The 12,958-nt window shown below is 42.4% G+C and overlaps 1 protein-coding gene across 3 annotated transcripts in view; it reads right to left on the bottom strand.

The window, feature by feature from the left end:
- Positions 1 to 12,958, bottom strand: part of LOC128836747 (transmembrane protein 263-like) — a 330,744-nt gene that overhangs the window by 39,170 nt on the left and 278,616 nt on the right. The window contains exon 1 of one of the 3 annotated variants that reach the window (XM_054027298.1): positions 8,797 to 8,917. The exons of the other annotated variants lie outside the window; for them this stretch is intronic. Within the exon in view, the coding sequence (XP_053883273.1) occupies positions 8,797 to 8,890 (94 nt within the window). The 5' untranslated portion in view covers positions 8,891 to 8,917. Of the gene's footprint in view, positions 1 to 8,796; positions 8,918 to 12,958 lie in introns of those variants that run through there. 3 annotated transcript variants of the gene reach the window in all.

Here is a 12,958-nt window from a genome sequence, read left to right as displayed (position 1 = left end):
CATTCCTGTCCTGTGACTGACCACCTGGACTGAACAAAGCTTTAACATTTTCCCCAATCAAAAGATCCTTAGGCAATAACTTCCTTACCCCAGCTATAACTTCATGCTTAGCACCATTCCATTCAAGGTGGATTCTGGCTAAAGGCACGCTTACAGTAAACTCATAGAGGACTACAACATTCACACTCTGATTTGGTAAATAATCTTCCTCTTTAACAAGATCTGCTTTAACCAGAGTGATGTTAGAAGCCATCATTTGCCCTAAACAGCTTTTACCATTGACTTTTACATTCTCTGTGAATTTTTCATTACCACTCCCATACAGAGCACTAGCACAAGTTATGGAGCCACTCTTTACTGAGCACACAGTAAAAGCATTTACATAAAAGGTGGCAGAATTGGGGTACATTTGGTTACACCCAGACAACTGCTCAGAGTTATACAACATACCAACATTGTTATACACTGGACTTTCAAGAGGATACAATTTCTGCTTTTTTTCCCTTGCTTTTTTGACTTGGAGCTGAAATCTTTGCACTTTTGCCTCAGCTTCTAGTTCCTGCAATCGAATTTCTGCCAGTCTTTGTTCATGCTCAAGTTGCAGTTTACTTGCTGCCTTTTGCTTTTCAATTGCTTCTGCCTTCTGATCACTGGCCATTAACAGATCTCTCAGTTCTTGATTTGTAGCTTTCTTTCTAAAGCTTATCCCCTTTTCTGAACACAAATCTTTCAGGGCTTTTTTGTCAAGGCCCTCATATGCTCTTTGCTCACCCATTGCAACTCTTCTTTAACCAACCAAACTCTCAATCCCAAAATTCAAATTTGGACAGCGTGGAGTTCTGACCCAAAGCTTAATTGACCTGGTTCTGTGGATCCTGCCGACTACGCCACTGTGACAATGCGGTTCTGGCGGAACCCAACTGAGAGTGCCAACTCAGGACAAATTGCTCAAATAGGGCAGTTACAGCCCAAGGCTGGGGTTTTTTCCACTTCTAAGGCAAACCAAACCAGCCAGACTAGGAGGACTTTGGTCTCACCCCCTGGCTAACCGCAAATCTCACAAGCAATCTCCTTAGACACTCCAGTTTCCCAGTACTCCCACCAGTGCCACTCGTTATGGGGACAAATGGTTATGAAAACCAATACCCCAGTAAAAGAAAAAGGTTCTCCTGATCCCAAAGGACCAAGCCCCAGACCCAGGTCAATATACAAATCAGGTCTTACCCACAAATCACGCTGTTGCCAATCCTTTAGAATCTAAAATCTAAAGGTTTATTCATAAGAGGAAAAAGATAGAGATGAGAGTTAGAATTGGTTAAATGGAATCAATTACATACAGTAATGGCAAAGTTCTTGGATCAGGCTTGCAGCAGCGATGGAATAAACTGCAGGTTCAAATCAAGTCTCTGGAATACATCCCCCGCTGGGATGGGTCCTCAGTCCTTTGTTCAAAGCTTCAGCTTGTAGCAAAGTTCCTCCAGAGGTATGAAGCAGGATTGAAGACAAGATGGAGATGGGGCATCAGCCTTATATAGTCTTTTCCAGGTGTAAGAACACCTCTTTGTTCTTACTGTGGAAAATTACAGCAAAATGGAGTCTGGAGTCACATGGGCCAGTCCCTGCATACTTTGCTGAGGTACAAGGCGTATCTGCCTTCTCTCAATGGGTCCATTGTATAGCTGATGGTCCTTAATGGGCCATCAAGCAGGCTAGGCAGAGCTAACACCAGTTTGTCTGGGATGTCACCCAGCAGCATAGCATTAGTTTGAAATACAGACAGTATAGAGCCAATATTCATAACTTCAGCTACAAAAGTGATACACACATATAGACAGCATAATCATAACCAGTAAACCATAACCTTGTCTTAGACACCCCATTTGACCCCCTTTATGCAAGATTTGTGTGCCACTACTGGACCTTGGTTGCAACAATGATCTATATGGTCCCAGATTATATCAATAACATCACACTCCTCAGTGCTTGTCTCCCCTCCAGTACACTGTTATAGTGGAATGCAGATAATTGTCAGCCTTGAAAATGTTTGTAATGCATAGCTGCTAAGAGGGCGGGTGAGAAAAATCTGAACCATGGTCTGTGTCTGAAAACCTCAACAGTTTTATTACATGGTTGTTACAGTAACGTTAAGCATGGGAAAGAAGACTGGTGTGTCTCTGTTCTTCTCCAATCCCTGCCCCAGGATTCCAGCTCCCCTCCCCCTCCCATCCCTTTAAGCCATTAGTTGGCAACTTGGCACTGGAGAAGCCATTAAGATGGAAGAGGTTGCTCCTTGCTGACTCCTGCCCAATGCTGCTCCGTGCACATATCACATTGGAAGGCCACACACTACCTTGGTTATAGAGTCTGATCTGCACACTGAGTTGGGCCCCCTCCCTCCCATTACCTATTCCAACTGGGACTCCTGCCCCTGCTTCAGGCAGGCTTCTGCAGCCTGCCCCAGGTCCACCTAGTCAGCTTCTCCTCCAAACTGTGCCCCTGCCTCAGACACTCTGGTTAGCCCCCCTCCACACCACACAGGGGTGATGTGTATCTTTATGATTCATTTTCTGGATTTCAGATGTTTACATTTGAATAATCTTTGGTCCCCCATCCTAGATCCCTGCTCACATGGAGGGGCATGGAGAGGTTCTCAGCTCCCCCAGAAAGGCAAGCCATCCTCCAGAATCTGGCTACCGTGGGTGGGGGCAGGGAGGGAGGGGTCAGACCCCTATAGATGGGCATGGCCCCCCACATTCTGTCACACACACAGGGAGGCAAGGAGCAGGGCTCAGACACCCTGGGGACAGAGACTGCAGATCCCAGCTCACATGGGGGGGGAGGGGCTCAGACCCCACTAGAAAGGCAAGCCTCCCCAGAACCCAGGTCAAATGAGAGGGCACACAGAAGGGGGTCAGACCCACAAAGATGAGCATGGGTCCATCCCCCAGGTCCTGGCACACAGGGAGTGGGGCTCAGATACTTCCGGGGCAGGATCTCCCAGATCCTAGCTCACATGGAGGGTAGGCTGAGGGGCTCAGACCCCCTGATCCTGGCAAAAAGGGGAGAATGTGGGACTGACAGGTGCCCCTGCCCCTACTCCCCCCCCATGCCACTCACCCCACGTCCCCTTCCCAGTGTCCCTCACCCTTCCGCTCTCATAAGCCCTCTAACCTTTCTCACCTCCCCTACTGCTCACCCCCATTGATCTCCCTCCCCTTGATGCAGACCCAAACTCCTCACCCCTGTTCTCTCCACTCCTCCACCCCCTAGGATGCCCTTCCCCTGCCAGCAAACTTTTGCATTTCTTTTTATAAAAATAATTTTACAAAAATTACATTCCCCCCAAATACTCCCCCTTCAACAGAGATAGATTTTAGCACTATGCCCTCCAACCTTTTCTAAATTTCTGCCCAGGGTGGGACTTGGCCTGAAACTGGCTGAGTTGGTCAAGTTCAAAGGACTACTGCTTATCCCCTTGAGCAATCCAGCTAGTGTGAAACTTGGAAGACTAACAATCCTGTTAGCTCCTCTGTCCATGCATGCTCAGTGTAATCTATGAGGCACGAGAATAGGCTTGAGAGCCTTAGCATGCCTAACTCGAGAAGCAAAGTTTTTCAAACAACATTTTAATTTGATTTCCTCCGAAGGACTAGTGGGTGTCATGCACTTTCTTAGGGTAATCCTAGCATTTGAGACCATGGTGTGATGATCTGTGCCCTGGTTTGATCTCATCTGTGAGCAAAAATAGCTGTTTTTTCAGGGGCTGTATCTCAGGAACCCCTTGGTGAAATGACCCCAAATTTGAATAATGAACAGAACCCCACACCTCCATGAGGCACACCAAGCTTCAAGGCAGTCTGAACAACAATGTAGATTTTAGAGCACTTAGAAGAGTTGGGTTTTAAACAAGAACTTGGTTTTAACAAACTATAGCAGAGCTCTTGCTCTGCTATAAAGCTGCTGATTCAAGTGCCACAGAATCACAGCCATTAGAGGTGGAAAAGACCTTGAAAGCACATTTCCAATGCTGAATTACAATAAACCTGAGAGAACAATGGTACTGGCTCATTAGCACCCCTTATCTTATTGATAAAAGACTGCTGACTTTACCCCAAAACGACTCCCTTTCAGATTGTCCTTCCTAAAGGACAGAATTCTTGGCTCTCCCCCATCTGGTAGCTGCAGTGTACCCATGCATAGCCTTGCCCCTGAGAACTAGTATAGACTCCTTCTCCTATGCACAGATGGAATTCAAAGGAACCAGCAGGAAAAGGCACCACTGCAAAGTGATTACCTTCTTACTCTGCTCCCTGTCTCTCCTCAGATCAGAAACTTCTGATGCACAAATTGTGACTCCTCTTGGCCCACAGAGCCAATATGAAAGACTGAGATTGATTTTACAGTGTCTCATGCATCGTCAACAAGGATGCTTTGCACTCCTAGAACACCTGCCCTAAATCCTGTTTTGTCTTCTGCCTCATACATCGTCACTGGGGGTAAAGACTCTGCATGTTGAGTTTCAGTTCCCAGCTAGAGTCTGTGGCAGTGGCAGGAAGAAAAATCATATTTTGAGTAGTTGAGCAGATTTAGTCCGGAAGTGAGTGAGAATAAATTCTCAAGATCACAGTGTCACATTTGCACTTTCCCTGACTAGAACGGTCCATTAACAAAGTAATTTAAAAAGAATTCATATCAGTAATAGCTAACACAGGTCTTGATAGCAGCCTCTTACCCTTTGACTAAGAACTGCTTAAGCCTTGGCCCTGAACTACTCCAGTTCTTTCTGCTTAATTAATGACCGTCATTCTGTATCAACAACAACAAAGAGTAATCTGATGGAAAATTGCTGACCCAATATTCTGGCCACTTCTAGAATCGAATTTGACAGAGTTGCACTCTGGTGTACCTCCTGCTGTGGATACGCAAAAGATCACCTCTTACTCTGACAGACAGTTAAGAAATGTGACTAGACCTATCAGATTCCAAATTGCTGAGGATAAAAGACAGGATCTAATAATAAGCCTCCTCATCCCCAAGAAGTGAAAAAGTTCCCCGAATCCAAAGAGTGGATTAGACAGGGTGTCTTATTACTTCTATATCGCCATAAGGCCCCGGGTGCAAGTGGTTTGCAGTAGTAGGCTTATTGCATAGCGCACATTCTGAGATGGGAGGAGTGACAGGTATCTCGCCTTTGGTTGCTTCTAACTGGTGTAGGTGTAAATGTTTCTGACCTGTAATGTGAAAGTCAAGGAAAGAAGAAACCTGGTGCTGTTATGACCTATACATATGCTCCAGAAGTTCAGCCATGTGACAAAACTCTTCCACTTGCTATGACTATAAGGATTCTTTCAGCAAGCATTGAAAAGATTAAGGGGAACTGGCCTGTTGACACTGTAGAACAGAATCTGCATGAAGACCAAGGGATACTTTTTAGTTTCAAATGTGTACTCGGATATTTGGACAATAAAATTACTATACAAGTCCCACACTGAAACTAAACTAGGAGAAAATATCAGTGTGCAGGGTTGGTCCTCTAGTACTCCAAACAAGAGAATTATTGCATCCACTATGGAATTAGGAAGGGCTGGCATCATGCCTCCTAGGATCTTGAACAAAATTGCAGTACAGCATCCCCACCTATGAGTGGACAGAGGGGAGAAGGGATTTTCACTCATAAGACAACTTTCTGAGCTCCCTTCCTGTCACAGGGAAGTTGTCCATCCTCTTTGAATCTAAATATCCTTTCTGGAATTCTGGATGTGATTTATTTACAGACCTCACAAGATGCAGATCCACAAATAACCCAGGAGCAGAATGTCAGGAAGCTGCAGCAGCTGCTAGCTCAAGGTTATATGTATGGCAAACTAAAATATTAGCCCATTGGAGTTTGATTAAGAATGCCCTCTAGATCCTAAACATCTTAAAATAAATAAATGCAAAATTCCCCCAAGCTCTCCTATCACTGTCACTGATAAATGGAACCATCCCTTATCTTCATATAGCAGTCATTGTTTGTGTAGTGCCTGGGCAAAAATGATGCTTTGTGTTCCTCTGCAGTATTTAACTAGAACTTTAAGAAACGTTGTTCCCAAAGCCGTACTGACATCATCGCGGATGCTGCTGCACAAACAAGGAAGTAAACAACAAACAACAAAATCATGTTAATTTCAAGCTCCATTAGAAAGCAGAGTTAGACTGGGAGAAAAATCAATGTTTGTCCAGTAGGAAAAAAAACAACACTGGTAGGGAGAGAAGTGCGGTTTTCAAGTTTCTGAGAGGATGTAAAAATCAAGGCACTCTCTAATGTCCTCTTAACTAGAGAGAAAATTATTTTCTTATCACAGAAGTTATTTGATTTTGACAAGAATTATTCTAGCCCCAGATACTGTCTAGCAACCTTTTCTTTCTTTATACATTTGATCAGCTCTGACACTAGGACCAATTGATTTTCTTTTTTCTTTTTTTTTAAACTCCCTAAAGATGTTGTCAATTCTGGTTTGTTCTGATGAACTCTACAAATTCTGCACCAGTTACATACAGATTTCTCCGAGCTGACTTCAGGTTTAGCTGGGCTGGATAACAAGCAGAGAAAAGATAATTCATAGGTGTTTCTAGTTGTCTGCGAAAGTCTTATTCACTGTGTCAAACAAATTTAAAAGGGCTGTGGGGCTGACCTTCTAAAGCATCTAAAGTGAGGCCTGCTAGAGTTAAAAAAAAATCCTTTGCTGGTCTCCTTTAGGGAACCAGCATTGTGAAATTACTAAAAAAACAGCAGTTTTCCACTGAATGAACAGTTTGTTCATCTTTGCGTAAAACTGTAGTAATTGGCTACCACGGCTGTATTAATTTATACAAACTGAACAGATTTGTAAAGCTCTGGGAATTTTCAAAGAGCCAACTAAGCTGCACTGAGCTTCTATCTTATCTGTAAATTCACCCAAACACCAGGACCTAACGAGCAACAGCGCCACAATTTTCCACTTCCTATTAGTGTGTCTATATGTTATAGGGCAAATTCTTACTCAGATGTGCACTGATGTGGTGCTCCATTTGAAGTCAATGGGATCTGCGTGCATGTGCACTCAATGGCAGAATTGTTTTTCTCCTGAATTTTGACCACCCCCTCTCAACCCCCCCCCCAATAGGGTTGCCAACTTTAATATTTAAAAATTGGACACTCCACCAGGAGTGCTGGAACCTCCCCCCCGCCCTGCATCTTCTCCCCAAGGTCTCGTCCATGCCCCTGAGGCCCTGTCCCACCTCTTCCCCAAGGCCCCGCCCCCGTTTGCTCCTCTTCCCCTCTCCCCCGTCGCTCGCTGCTTTTCCCTTCTTCCCCCCCTCCTTTGCCCGGGTTGGGAGGGACTTGTCTGTGGAGCCGGGGCTGGGAGCTGTAGCCACCTGAAGCAGGTAGGAGACAGCCCCGGCTGAGTAGGAGCTGGTATGGGTGATGACCCGGCGCCTCCCCACCTGCAGTAACTGGACTTTGGTTGTCTGGTCAGTTGATCTGATCGGACACTGTCAGGCCACTCTTTTCGATTGGACTTTCCAGTCATCATGTGCACTACATTTTCCTCAAAAGAACAGTAAGATTTTCTATTGTTCAAATCCCACCCCCCACCTTAACAGTGGAATAGCTAACTTAAAATAATATATTAATTAGGGCTGTCGATTAATCGTAGTTAATTCACATGATTAAAAAAAATTAATTGCAATTAAAAAAAGTAATTGTGATTAATCACACTATTAAACAATAGAATACCAACTGAAATTTATTAAATATTTTAGGATGTTTTCTACATTTTCAAATATATCAATTTCAGTTACAACACAGAATACAAAGTGTATGGTGCTCACTTTGTAATTATTTTTGATTACAAATATTTTCACTGTAAAAACGATAAACATAAGAAATAATATTTTTCAATTCACCTCAGACAAGTACTGTAGTGCAATCTCTTTATCATGAAAGTGCAACTTACAAATACAGTTTTTTTGTTACATAGCTGCACTCAAAAACAGAACAATGTAAAACTTTAGAGCCTACAAATCCACTCGGATCTACTTCTTGTTCAGCCAGTCGTTGAATAAATGGTATTCTATTATTAACAGCACGATTAATCATGATTAATTTTTTTAATTGCATGATTAATCACAATTCATGTTTTTAATCGCTTAGCAGCCCTAATATTAATATTTCTGTATTCCAGCTGGACATTAAGCATTCTCTGTTAATACATTAAAAAAAAAAAAAAAAAAGAGAGAGATACAGACATATGCAGATTATACATGCACAATGGAAGGCACAGAAGTTTAGAACTCTAGAAGATTAGATTGTCAATGCATTGGAATTTAATACATATGTACTGTACATTATGGTAGGTGTGCACAGACCACTGAAAGCACAGCTTTGGGATTTTATTAACAGACTAAATCTATATTGCACAATAATCCTAGCCTGGAGAAAGTCCTTCTTCCTTTTGGGGAAGTAATAATTCATTCTTTTGGCCCCAATAGATTAGGTCACAATCTTCACAGCAGTGCCAGGAATGACAATTCTCCACCCCAAAAAGATCAGAGAGACTCACTCAGCACAGACTACTTATTAAAGGGTCCACATCATTAAAGGCTAATACTTTTGTCCTTTGGCAGCTGCATCCCACCCATTCACAAATCAGAATCATCACCAAGTATGGAAAGTAGCAACTAGAACATTGGCCCATGGTTTGCTATCAAATAAAGTGGACTTTTGGAAACCAGATAGACACCAGGATTGATGCACCAGGAGTTCAAGCTTACCTCTCAGCATCAATGGATTCTCGACTTGCGTCCGTCTGTTATTAACAGGCATGTTGCCATCACCAAAAGATTGACATGTGAAAGTGAAATGCATAAGACAAACTAGAATAACACATCTGGGTGTCTAAAGCACACCATCATGATCAGTAAGCTTCTCTTGTGATTTACTAAGGAAGCTAATGATTTCTAGAGCTGGCTGGTTTGGTACATGACTCATGACAGGTTTCTAAACTTTGATTTTCAGTGAGCTCTAACAGAAGTGAACGTTATCAGACAGGGATTTCTGGGAGAAAGTGTGTGCTGACAAATGAAATGGACTTTGTGAAGCTCTCTTTTATCTAAAATTCCACTCATATATTGTATATACTAACTGCAGACACACACACGAACCTGCAAGTTACACCACTGGGTGAGAATGATGCAAACCTCCATGAAGAGGCATCATCTATTATACATGACTGATTTAAAAAAATCAAGGCATTTCTTGACTGATTTAAAAAAATCAAGGCATTTCTGAGAAAGAAATTAGGTCAGTAATTGCAGAGATCTGTTCTTTGTGAATAGCTTCAGAACATATTCACGTGTTTACAGACTTAGACACACAAATCTAAGCTAAAATACAATGAAAGGCTGTCTTTAACTTAGAATTTTCTGCATTTTACAGTTTTAAACAAAACCTCCAGGGAGTACATTCATCTTGTTTTTCCTTAGATTTTATGGCAGACATACATTGTGTGTCAGGGGAGAAAAAAACAACTGTTGGTGCACTTGTAAAACAGAAGCTACAGTAGCTAGGTATAATGGGGGAATAAAAGATTCAGTATGAACTCTGCATTTATAAAAACTGGTTTCTATATTATAGATAAAATAGCTGTATTTAAGGATGCAAAGTGATTTCCATTATAAAGCCCTATTCTCAGATCCCCATAATTTTGCAAATTAATCTTTTGATCTTAAATTTTACAGGCTTGGTCTCTGCCCAAAGATACATATTTTCTGGGAAGTTTGATTTAAAAAGTTTCAGCCATTTCTGAATGTATTGATAGCTAAAAGAAGGCAATTTTCTTAGGTTGCAAGATTTTTTCCTCATTTTTTAAAAACAGTCCTACAGTCGAAAGATTTGAAAGTTGCAGTTGGCAGGGAACAAGTTCTCCCTAAAGGACTTAGAAGATGAATCTCTGAAGGACCCTAGGCATGGCCTAATTCCAATGGGAATTAGTTTTCATTTGACCAAATTATGTGTTTGAAAATGCATACTGAGCATGCACAGGAGAGTTTTCTGTTAACCTCATTAGGGATGTGATTCTGTTACATGCCAAGTAGTCTAGCCTGGTCCGACAACACACTTAAGGATGTACTTTAAGCATGCAAATAGTCCCATAGAAGTTAATGGGATGTGATGACTCACATTCCTAGAAGTTAAGTGTGTGCTTTAAGTGATTTGCATTAAGGTTGTGAACTCGAGAATCAGGAATAACCAAAATTAAGGTTGAATGTTTAAGCATAATTCTTTCCCCTGTGCGTATCCATTATGATACTGTCTTTAGTTACCTGTTGACAGACTGTTTCTCAAATAGAATATAGTACTTTTTCAACAATGTTAGATACACTTGTGAAGCACTTTGTAGTACTGTGTACATGAAATAAACACAGTTAATGATAGCCATTTACACTGAAATTACACAGTAAGTAAACTATACAGACATAATTTAATACAGATTAATTTTGTGGAAGAGTGGCAACTTGGTGGCACAAATAGATCACTGAAATTTGCAGATAATTCCCTAAATTACAGCAAAGGAATGCTGCACTGTGCATTTGTGCACGTCAGTTAGGTTCCTGGCTAGAAAAGGAAATGTATAATATATGGGTACTTGCAAAATGATTGAAATAAATAACTTATTGAGGACAGCTATAAAAGTTTAAATCAGACACGTGACCATTCTGATAGTTAAATCAGCCTAAGTATACATGAATGAGAAAATATGACAAGATGCTACACAAGTGTAGCTGAAGCTGCAGAAACATATCATATGCTAACATGTTGTATTATTTGAGAAATAGTATGTCATGTGATTAACTACAGTTCTGTAATGCATATAAAAAAAGGGTAGAGATATGCCAAAGCTGAATGTAGGCATTTCCTGTTTTTTTCATGCTTCATCTTACAACTTTAAAGTTCTCTTAATGTAGTTTTTTGATGGAATATACATACACCTGTACATTCTATCCGTCTGTCCACACTAGAGGTCTACAACTCTATGAAAACAGGGCCTACAAAGGAATCACTGCTGACTCCAAACTGCAGCAGCTTTAGCATGAGCTTCTAAGCCACCCACAAAGAGCTGTTTCCTAGCACATTTTCAGCTCAGGAAACACAAAGTGCCACAAGTAGGTGAATGAAACACCGATAGCCAAGCTGAACCCATTCACCTGCTGGCAGAGCTGCCTCTAAATGAGAAGCTGGAGGAGGACGAACCCCACTTGCTGCCAGCACCAGGCGGTACAAATCTGCTGAGGCCCATAAAACAGACAAATGAATATTTGATAGAAATATAATTGGAGAGAGTAAAAGCTGCCGTCAGCCTAACAGTGAAATACACTGGTTAGCTGACCTCTTGGAGAAATAAATCTGCAGTGCGCACTAATTATATCCAGCTGCAACATGAAAAACCCTCCAAAACCAGTTCCTGAGGAAGCAACATAAACCTTTAACAGGAAAAAAATTTACTGTACACCAAGGCTTTGCATTGCAGAGGTCACTGGTGGTGTAATTTAATTGCCTGCCCTATTAGTACTGCCCAGACATCATGTTGCACTGATGTACTTATGCTACTGCAGCAGGCTGAGGTACTGCCAAGCTTTAAGCAATCTCTTACATGGGGCTAGCTATTTGGTTTTATCCTAAGGACAGCTGTGAAGGGAATGAGGCAAGACTAACTATGAAAGTTTGTCTTCAATGAGCAGGGCACCACGAACAGGATGCTAGAACAAACACGCCTGGTGGATTTCATATAAACGTTCATAGAACATAGAGGGCTTTGTTGGGCTGCAAACAAAAAGTAGCAGGAAAAGGAGAGAGAAATTAAGACACAGAAGGTAAGGGAGAAATACAATTGGAGACTTTGATGGAGTACTGCAGGCAGGCTCTACACCTCTCATCAGCCACGTTGCCTCTTTCCCAAGCTAGACCACTGGAAGGAAAAAGCTGGAATATCAGCTGGGGTTTGTGGGGAGCCAAGACCTAGCTATGGTTACTCCCCACCCAACATCCCCCCTCAGAGCCAGAACTGTGCAAGGGAGACCCCCCCCCCATACACATACACTGGCCACGGAGACTATGGCCCATGTATGTCCCCATGCAAGCCAGGGAAGAGAAAATGCTGTGAGGAGCCATCAGAGACTACGTGGCAGGACGGAGCAAAGAAACAGTGCAACAGGAACCTCTGGGACTAATGGTGTCATCAGTGGCCGTCTGTTTATTTCAGTGTTGACACTGAACAGTCTCTCTCCTGTGCTGACTGGCTATTTGCTCCGCCTCCCTCCAGCCTCTCAGCCAGAAACTCTTCACTCCCTTCAATGTCCCTGCTCCGTGCCTTTGGGGGCTGTCCATAAATCATGTGACACATTTTTTTGTTGATTTTCAAGAGCCTTCCTCCCATAACTCTCTAATATTGAAACACACACACAACATTAAAGACCCACCCACTTCCTAATGTGTTACGTAATTCATGGACAGCCCCTCGTCTCTCTTTAGCTAATCCTTTCACACCCAAACCCCTCCCAAAAAATGAAAGCAAACCAGACCCAAGATTGTGGAGCTAACAGGACATTTGCAGACCATCACATTGTTCACTTTGCTTGTATGGTCTATGCCTTCCTCCCAACCCTTTGCCTATCTTGTTTTTAGACTGTAAACTCTTCAGGGTAGGGACTCTCTTATTCTATGTTTGTACAGCACCAGAGGTGTTGGGTGTTACTGTGATATCAGTAATTAACAATACTAAGGCTACTGCAGATGGCAGAAATCACAGAGCAAAGGCTCACATACCAACAGTGGTAAGAATTGTCTGAAGACAGGAATCAGGGACCAAAAAGTTGGATAGAGGGCAGGAGGCTAGAAGTACAAGATCTGTACATAAGCTTCAAGCATGTCCCAGTC

Source organism: Malaclemys terrapin, chromosome 4 (genome assembly GCF_027887155.1).
Source record: "Malaclemys terrapin pileata isolate rMalTer1 chromosome 4, rMalTer1.hap1, whole genome shotgun sequence".
Classification (NCBI taxonomy): Eukaryota; Metazoa; Chordata; order Testudines; family Emydidae; genus Malaclemys; species Malaclemys terrapin.
The sequence above is the reverse complement of the archived record's forward strand: the minus strand, read 5'-3'. Positions and strand labels throughout refer to the sequence as shown.